The 9,739-nt window shown below is 49.3% G+C and overlaps 1 protein-coding gene across 1 annotated transcript in view; it reads left to right on the forward strand.

The window, feature by feature from the left end:
- The window catches only part of mboat2a (membrane bound O-acyltransferase domain containing 2a), a 72,141-nt gene that overhangs the window by 36,618 nt on the left and 25,784 nt on the right, over nucleotides 1-9,739 (forward strand). The window contains exons 2-3 of the mRNA XM_080513407.1: nucleotides 1,602-1,747; nucleotides 7,300-7,377. Coding sequence (XP_080369533.1) covers nucleotides 1,602-1,747; nucleotides 7,300-7,377 — 224 coding nt within the window. The remainder of the gene's footprint in view (nucleotides 1-1,601; nucleotides 1,748-7,299; nucleotides 7,378-9,739) is intronic.

Consider the following 9,739-nt stretch of genomic DNA (forward strand, 5'->3'; position numbering starts at 1 on the left):
TAAAGTGAGCTTATGTGAGCGATGCCGACTTGTGACTTGTAAACAGAGCGTGCACGAGGAGAACTGGGCTCGTGCACGTCTCTCGCACGCGTTTTAGTAGGCGTTCCGTCTCGGGAGCAGGTACAGCATTGCGCATGCGCATTTTTTTCAAACGGTGGAGAGGGCGGTTCTTTCCTAAAATTCCTGAAAATCCTCCTGTATACCTTTAAATAGTAAAAGTTACAAAATTGGATTAAAGTGCTAAATTATAAAAAATGCTATGATGGATGAAATAAATTGACCAGTTAAAACAGCTGAACTCAATAAAAGCTGGTTAATAAGCCGTGTTGTGGAGAGGAGGGCCGCCTGGTCCAGGACTGATGGTCCAGGGCGGTCCGGTCCAGGGCCGTCTGGTCCAGGGCCGTCCGGTCCAGGCCTGGTGTTCCAGCCTGCCATTAACCAAACGTATGAGTAAGTTGGATCGAATATAAAGCAATAAAATTAATTCTATCATTATCTGTCATTTCACCACCAGCTGGGTTGTCAAAGATATATAGATATAGATATATATATATAGAATACTAAAGTATTTTCTCATTAACTTATCAAAAACCATCATCACCTGGTTTTCAACGCTTAACACACACACACACACACACACACACACACACACACACACACACACACACACACACACACACACACACACACTCACACCAAGCTGTATATAAGTAGTTAGACAGTGTTTATTTGTTTTCATTGTAAATAAATATAAGTGTTGGAATCATACTATAATTGTTATTAAGGAGCACAAAGGAGAATGCAGTGTGGTCAGGGTCAGTCATTCTGGTCTGTAACACGATGTGAAGCCACAGTCACTCTGCTGTGTTGAAGCTCAACCTTTGGCTCTGATTGAATGTAATAAAACATCAACGTGTACTCAGTGCTCCGAATGTGAGTGAAGTTCATGTGTAAGTGTTTTTATTAGGTGAAGGTTCAGCTTTGTTTGTTCCCTTGAGGAATCTCTGTTCCCTTGAGGAATCTCTGTTCCCTTGAGGAATCTCTGTTCCCTTGAGGAATCTCTGTTCCCTTGAGGAATCTCTGTTCCCTTGAGGAATCTCTGTTCCCTTAAGGAATCTCTGTTCCCTTGAGGAATCTCTGTTCCCTTGAGGAATCTCTGTTCCCTTGAGGAATCTCTGTTCCCTTGAGGAATCTCTGTTCCCTTGAGGAATCTCTGTTCCCTTGAGGAATCTCTGTTCCCTGCTCACCACTGGTGGCAGTCGGTTGGTGTAAATAAACATCTTTTTAAAGTGGAGGCTTGATATCAGCTTTAATGAAACAAAGTACAATAATAGAAAGTGATGCAATTGTCAGGAAGTCATCATGATGCATTCACTGCACCAGATGAACGACTTTGTAAAAAGAAGTGTCTGGATTTGAGCTGGACGTTCTGCATTGAAATGTGGTTTGGTTTGGGGAAGGACAAAGGAAATGTCCAGACGGAGCTGATGTGTCCAGCGGCGGACCTGTGTCCAGCGGCGGACCTGTGTCCAGCGGTGGATGTGTGTCCAGCGGTGGACGTGTGTCCAGATGGAGCTGATGGTTGTGTCTGTCCCGTGCAGGTGAACTTTGTGGCGGGTCAGCTGTTCGCCCTGCTGATGGCGGTGTGGTTCAGGATCTACCTCCACCCCAGTAAGACCAGTCCCTTCATCAGGCACGTGGTGGCCACACTGCTGGGCTTCTACCTGGCTCTCTTCTGCTTCGGCTGGTGAGTCACCTGCTCTCCTTCCTTACCTCCTTACCTCCTACCTCCTTACCTCCTTCCCTCCTTCCCTCCTTACCTCCTTCCCTCCTTCCCTCCTTACCTCCTTCCTCCTTACCTATTTACCTCCTTACCTCCTACCTCCTTACCTCCTTCCTTCTACCTGGCTCTCTTCTGCTTCGGCTGGTGAGTCACCTGCTCTCCTTCCTTACCTCCTACCTCCTTACCTCCTTCCTCCTTACCTCTTTACCTCCTTACCTCCTACCTCCTTACCTCCTTCCTTCTACCTGGCTCTCTTCTGCTTCGGCTGGTGAGTCACCTGCTCTCCTTCCTTACCTCCTTACCTCCTACCTCCTTACCTCCTTACCTCCTTCCTCCTTACCTATTTACCTCCTTACCTCCTACCTCCTTACCTCCTTCCTTCTACCTGGCTCTCTTCTGCTTCGGCTGGTGAGTCACCTGCTCTCCTTCCTTACGTCCTTACCTCCTTACCTCCTTACCTCCTTCCCTCCTTCCCTCCTTACCTCCTTCCTCCTTACCTATTTACCTCCTTACCTCCTACCTCCTTACCTCCTTCCTTCTACCTGGCTCTCTTCTGCTTCGGCTGGTGAGTCACCTGCTCTCCTTCCTTACCTCCTACCTCCTTACCTCCTTCCTCCTTACCTCTTTACCTCCTTACCTCCTACCTCCTTACCTCCTTCCTTCTACCTGGCTCTCTTCTGCTTCGGCTGGTGAGTCACCTGCTCTCCTTCCTTACCTCCTTACCTCCTACCTCCTTACCTCCTTACCTCCTTCCTCCTTACCTATTTACCTCCTTACCTCCTACCTCCTTACCTCCTTCCTTCTACCTGGCTCTCTTCTGCTTCGGCTGGTGAGTCACCTGCTCTCCTTCCTTACCTCCTTACCTCCTACCTCCTTCCCTCCTTCCCTCCTTCCCTCCTTCCTCCTTACCTATTTACCTCCTTACCTCCTACCTCCTTGCCTCCTTCCTTCTACCTGGCTCTCTTCTGCTTCGGCTGGTGAGTCACCTGCTCTCCTTCCTTACCTCCTTTCCTCCTACCTCCTTACCTCCTTACCTCCTTCCTCCTTACCTATTTACCTCCTACCTCCTTACCTCCTTCCTTCTACCTGGCTCTCTTCTGCTTCGGCTGGTGAGTCACCTGCTCTCCTTCCTTACCTCCTTACCTCCTACCTCCTTACCTCCTTCCCTCCTTACCTTCTTACCTCCTTCCTCCTTACCTCCTACCTCCTTACCTCCTTCCTTCTACCTGGCTCTCTTCTGCTTCGGCTGGTGAGTCACCTGCTCTCCTTCCTTACCTCCTTACCTCCTACCTCCTTACCTCCTTCCCTCCTTACCTCCTACCTCCTTACCTCCTTCCTCCTTACCTCTTTACCTCCTTACCTCCTACCTCCTTACCTCCTTCCCTCCTTCCTCCTTACCTCATTCACTCCTTACCTCTTTACCTCCTTACCTCATTCACTCCTTCACTTCTTCCTTCACTCCTTCCTCTCCTTCACTCCTTCCTTCCTTCCTTCACTCCTTCACTCCTTCACTCCTTCCTTAACTCCTTCCTCTCCTTCACTCCTTCCTTCACTCCTTCCTTCACTCCTTCCTCTCCTTCACTCCTTCCTTCACTCCTTCCTCTCCTTCACTCCTTCCTTCCTTCACTCCTTCCTTCCTTCCTCTCCTTCACTCCTTCACTCCTTCCTTCCCTTCCTTCCTTCACTCCTTTCTTCCTTCCCTCCTCCCTCCTTCCTTCACTCCTTCCTCTACTTCCTTCCTCCCTCCCTTCCTTCCTTCCTTCCTCTACTTCCTTCCTCTCCTCCCTCCCTTCCTCTCCTCCCTCCCTTCCTCTCCTCCCTCCCTTCCTCTCCTCCCTCCCTCCCTCCCTTCCTCTCCTTTCTTCCTTCCCTCCCTCCCTCCCTTCCTTCCTTCCTTCCTTCCTTCACTCCTTCCTCTACTTCCTTCATCCCTCCCTCCCTTCCTCTCCTTCCTTCCTTCCTTCCTTCCTTCCTTCCCTCCCCCTCTTCCTCTTATGGGTCAGTTACTGGTTAATAAAATGTGAGAGAATGAAAAGAAATGTCAATGTTTTATTTCCCATCATCTTCCTGGATGTTGAACAGAGGAACATTCCTACTTTTCTCTCCGTTCCTCACCGGACACGTCCTTCCTTTCCCTCTCATTTCTGCTTCACTGAGGTTTGTTAACCGTGATGAACAAGACGATCCCGAGACGTTTCCCTGGTGACCGACGTGTGAAACCACCACAAACCTCACCGGACATTTAGGATTTCACGTTCTGCACATGCTAAGCTAACGTGTAAAGAAGCTTGTGTCCTCCTCCTCCCCCACAGCCTCTCTCTCCTCGTCCTCGCCAAGGCTAATGGTCCATCAGATGGTAACTGATACCCCATTGGACGGTTATTGCCCCATAATACGTCTGGCACGGTGCCACTGGGAGCTGCTCAGTGTGCACCAGTGTGGTTCAGTGTGCACCAGTGTGGCCCAGTGTGGCTCAGTGTGGCCCAGTGTGCACCAGTGTGGTTCAGTGTGCACCAGTGTGCACCAGTGTGCACCAGTGTGTTCAGTGTGCACCAGTGTGGCTCAGTGTGCACCAGTGTGGCCCAGTGTGCACCAGTGTGTTCAGTGTGGTTCAGTGTGCACCAGTGTGTTCAGTGTGCACCAGTGTGGTTCAGTGTGCACCAGTGTGTTCAGTTTGCACCAGTTTGCACCAGTGTGGCCCAGTTTGCACCAGTGTGGTTCAGTGTGCACCAGTGTGGCCCAGTTTGCACCAGTGTGGCCCAGTGTGCACCAGTGTGGCCCAGTGTGCACCAGTGTGGTTCAGTGTGCATCAGTGTGGCCCAGTGTGCACCAGTGTGACTCAGTGTGCACCAGTGTGGTTCAGTGTGCCCCAGTGTGGCTCAGTGTGCACCAGTGTGTTCAGTGTGCACCAGTGTGTTCAGTGTGCACCAGTGTGGCCCAGTTTGCACCAGTGTGGTTCAGTGTGCACCAGTGTGTTCAGTGTGCACCAGTGTGTTCAGTGTGCACCAGTGTGGTTCAGTGTGGCCCAGTGTGCACCAGTGTGGTTCAGTGTGTTCAGTGTGCACCAGTGTGGCCCAGTTTGCACCAGTGTGGTTCAGTGTGCACCAGTGTGGCCCAGTGTGCACCAGTGTGCACCAGTGTGGTTCAGTGTGGCCCAGTGTGCACCAGTGTGTTCAGTGTGCACCAGTGTGTTCAGTGTGCACCAGTGTGGTTCAGTGTGCACCAGTGTGGTTCAGTGTGCACCAGTGTGGTTCAGTGTGCACCAGTTTGCACCAGTGTGGCCCAGTTTGCACCAGTGTGCACCAGTGTGGTTCAGTGTGCACCAGTGTGTTCAGTGTGCACCAGTGTGTTCAGTGTGCACCAGTGTGTTCAGTGTGCACCAGTGTGGTTCAGTGTGCACCAGTGTGCACCAGTGTGGTTCAGTGTGCACCAGTGTGGCCCAGTGTGCACCAGTGTGCACCAGTGTGCACCAGTGTGTTCAGTGTGGCCCAGTGTGGCTCAGTGTGCACCAGTGTGGCTCAGTGTGCACCAGTGTGGCTCAGTGTGCACCAGTGTGGTTCAGTGTGCACCAGTGTGGCCCAGTGTGCACCAGTGTGGTTCAGTGTGTTCAGTGTGCACCAGTGTGGTTCAGTGTGCACCAGTGTGCCCAGTGTGCACCAGTGTGGTTCAGTGTGCACCAGTGTGGCTCAGTGTGCACCAGTGTGGCTCAGTGTGCACCAGTGTGGTTCAGTGTGCACCAGTGTGCACCAGTGTGGCTCAGTGTGGCTCAGTGTGCACCAGTGTGCACCAGTGTGGCTCAGTGTGCACCAGTGTGGTTCAGTGTGCACCAGTGTGGCTCAGTGTGCACCAGTGTGGCTCAGTGTGCACCAGTGTGCACCAGTACAGCAAACTTAGTGAGGAACAGGATCCAGCGTCGCCCCCTGCTGGCAGCCAGTGGAAATGTTAGCAGTCGCCCGGCGCTGCTCTCAGCAGACGGCTGTTGTTGCTACTAGATGATTGGATGAGTGGTGGAGGGGGCGGAGCCAGGATCGTCTTCCAGTCAGTGACTCAGCAAAGCAGGAACAGATGAGTCGTGTTTCCAAGCTGCTGGCCTCCTGTGGAGACGCAGTGTGAGCTCCGGACGGACAGGAGACGATGGACAGTGGATGTCCTGCTGCAGTGACATTCAGACACAACAGAGCGAGGGCAGATGTTCAAATCAGCCCGAGTTCAGCAGCATCAGTGAAAACTGTGAGTTCAAAACGCCTCCAGACACGTTCTCACTTCAGACGTCACAAGATTCTTTTAATTTGAACTTCACCTCTTCATCACATCATCCCATCATTAGGGCCCAACGTGAGAAAGGTTACGGTGAGAATCACCTTTTCTCCTCCAGTGACGTTAGAATACCGACGGCGCAGCAGCAAATCCTGAACCTGGACGTTTGAGTCCAGCACAATGAACACGATGTAGGAGAAGGTTTGTTGTCGGTGTCTCCGGGGGGAGCTTCTCCTGTGGATCGGCTCCATGAGCACAGAAATAGACTTTGAAGGACAAAGGTACTTTTCACCTGCAGAAACTGGTCTCATGACGTCGTCTGAGACGTGAGTCGGGTCTAACATCTGTCCTCTCTTTGGGCTCCTTCTGTCGGTTCCAGCCCAGACGTTCCCTGGGGAACATTTGTCTCTATCAGACGTCTTCAAGACACGATCATGTTTCTGCTGCTGACCTTTAGTGACGTTTAGCATCATTAGCTGAACGTGTGATCCGGTTGCAACGGAACCAACAGAACCTGGACCTGCTTCAGTCCAGCAGAGCAGAACTTCAGGGTTCTACACTGAGGATCAGACCGTGGGGTTGAGGTGACGGTTCCCTCTGATGTTCCTCATCATGTTCCGTGGTGGTTCCATGTTGCCTCCAGCCTCTGAGGAACACATGCTTGTTAGCATGGTGGTTTTCTAATGAAGCCATTTCCTCTTTCTCATGAAAAACACATTCACGTGGTAATACCACCAGTAAATCAGGTTTAATATGGGAAAGAATAAGGAAGGAGAAGAACATTCTTAACAGCCATGTCTCCTCTTACTGATCATAGCTAACTCAAACAGCTTTGATCTCTTTGAAGGAACAAAAGAAATCACATTTCATTCCATTAAAACAAAACCTAAACGAGTTAAAATGTTTCAATTGAATGAAATGACATTTTAACAAGACGGGTGTAAAGTCCAGTGAACTTTAAAAGATCCCTCTCCTGTATTTGTTGCTTGTATTTTGCCACTCGACACGTTTCGTTGGTAAATGTCCGTCTGTTTGATCCAGTGAAGCTTCTTGCAGCTGCTGTGGAGGGAAACCTGAGCACCGTGCAGCACATCCACCTCTCCAGTTATTTTGTGAAATGGGGCAGAAACTCACACTCCTCTCACATTTTGTCGTTTCAACGGTGAAAATCAATCCAGTCAGGATGAATGTTATTTCAGTCCTGAAAGTGGAAGCCGATGAAGGTGAGCAGGATGTGAGTTCCATGTGTTTGTCTGCAGGTATTCCCTCCACTTCCTGGTCCAGAGTGGGCTGTCCTACGGGGTGATGGTCTTCGCTGGGCTGGAGCACATGCACAAGTAAGAACCTGCACATGTGTCACACGTCTTCGTTCACTGTACAACGATTCTGAACTGTAACTTGGATTAGGTTGCTGAAGGAAATCAGATGGTTTTCAAAAGGTCTACAGGCGTTTCTGCCTCTTCCCACTAGATGAAGTTCGTCTGGAGCCACAAAACAAAACACAACTTTTAAAATGAAGTTAGCACAGATCCTCAACTTCTAAATATACTTTTATGATATAGTAACCAAAAACTAATGTTGTTGCATTGATGGCAGGTTTCAATACTACATTTGGCAATTTTAGCTGACTTTTTTCCATTTGTAACGATTTTCAACTTGTTTCCTGTTGACCGCCACACTGCCACACTGCCACACCGCCACATGGCACATGGCACATCCTCCTGAGAGCAAACTCTGACTGCTGACATCGATTCTCCTCCTGGAAGCTCCTTGTTTGTTTGTGACGTTTGAAGAGTCGTGGTCACCGTGACACCAGCTCTTCTGGGAACTCTCTCTCTCTCTCTCTCTCTCTCTCACTCTCTCTCTCTCTCTCTCTCTCTCACTCTCTCTCTCTCTCTCTCTCTCTCTCTCTCTCACTCACTCACTCGCTCGCTCGCTCGCTCGCTCACTCACTCACTCACTCACTCACTCACTCACTCACTCACTCACTCACTCACTCACTCACTCACTCACTCACTCACTCACTCACTCACTCACTCACTCACTCACTCACTCACTCACTCACTCACTCACTCACTCACTCACTCACTCACTCACTCACTCACTCACTCACTCACTCACTCACTCTGTCTCTCTCACTCTGTCTCTCTCACACTCTCACACTCTCTCACTCTCTCACTCACTCACTCACTCACTCACTCACTCACTCGCTCGCTCTGTCTCTCTCACACTCTCTCACTCACTCACACTCACTCACTCACTCACTCACTCACTCACTCGCTCACTCACTCACTCGCTCACTCACTCTGTCTCTCTCTCGCTCACTCGCTCACTCTCTCGCTCACTCTCTCGCTCACTCTCTCGCTCACTCTCTCTCACTGTCTCTCTCTCACTCTCTCGCTCACTCTCTCTCACTGTCTCTCTCTCTCTCGCTCACTCTCTCTCTCACTGTCTCTCTCTCTCTCGCTCACTCTCTCTCTCACTGTCTCTCTCACTGTCTCTCACTCTCTCGCTCACTCTCTCGCTCACTCTCTCACTCTCACTTGAGTACAAATGTGACTCAGAATAGATCTGGACATTATTCAACACAAAAAACTTTCGAAGAAAGGAAATAAAAAAGGTGTGTGTGTGTGTGTGTGTGTGTGTGTGTGTGTGTGTGTGTGTGTGTGTGTGTGTGTGTGTGTGTGTGTGTGTGTGTGTGTGTGTGTGTGTGTGTGTGTGTGTGTGTGTGTGTGTGTGTGTGTGTGTGTGCTTGTGTGTGTGTGCTTGTGTGTGTGCTTGTGTGTGTGTGTGCGCGTGCGTGCGTGCTTGTGAGTTGTTTTTGCTCTCTGAACAGAATTTGTGCCGGTTGTTGAACGACAGGACATTTCTGTAGTCATCTAGTTATTTCAATATCACTAATTTTCATCTCTTTGTGGTTTGAACCATTTTGTCATTGCTTCTTTGTTCATTTCTGTCAGACTTTCATCATCGTCATTAAAAACAAAGTACTTGTTCCACATTCAGATTTAAGTTGACAAACTGTTGAAGTTCATGATTTCAATGTTTGTTTTGTTGCTGGAAATTCATCTGCCAAAGTTTTTTGTCCCAAATCCAGCTTGTCCTTGATTTCCAGCCAGTTGAATATTTGATCATTGAGCCTCATTCAGAACCTGCAGGGTTTCAGGAGCTGGACTGGCTCCGCCCACATGCCCATCTTGGGAAGAGGAGGAAGTGCTTCCTCTCCTCATGCCATGTGCCATTGTTTCCATTCTATCTGTTGCTAAGTTAAGGAGAAACTCTGTTCAACCAAACCAATAAGAAGCAGAATGTGAGCAGAAGGAGAAACTCCTGAAGAAGTTGTGACTCTGCTGCTGCAGCAGGACGTTTCAGAAAGTTAGTAAAACAGATTGTCTCAGTATGTTCATCAGCTGCACTCAATATTTTCTTTACAAAGAAATGTGTGTTTTAACAGCAAATCAATGACTAATCAGACCAGCTGAGTGACTCTACACTGATCTAACTAAGTACATGTCACACTGAGATCAGATCATTTCATTATCCTCTGCTAATGATCAGAATTAGTAGCAGACAGGAGAATATCCTGAACCTCCATTTAATCAGAGAAATAAATACAAAGATCACCTCACTATTATCAAGCCCAGACACACCTCAGACTCTGCAAAGCCTCCATTTGATCTACAGTTTCTATCAGCACGA

The sequence above is a fragment of the Blennius ocellaris genome (assembly GCF_963422515.1).
Source record: "Blennius ocellaris genome assembly, chromosome: 17".
Lineage (NCBI taxonomy): Eukaryota > Metazoa > Chordata > Actinopteri > Blenniiformes > Blenniidae > Blennius > Blennius ocellaris.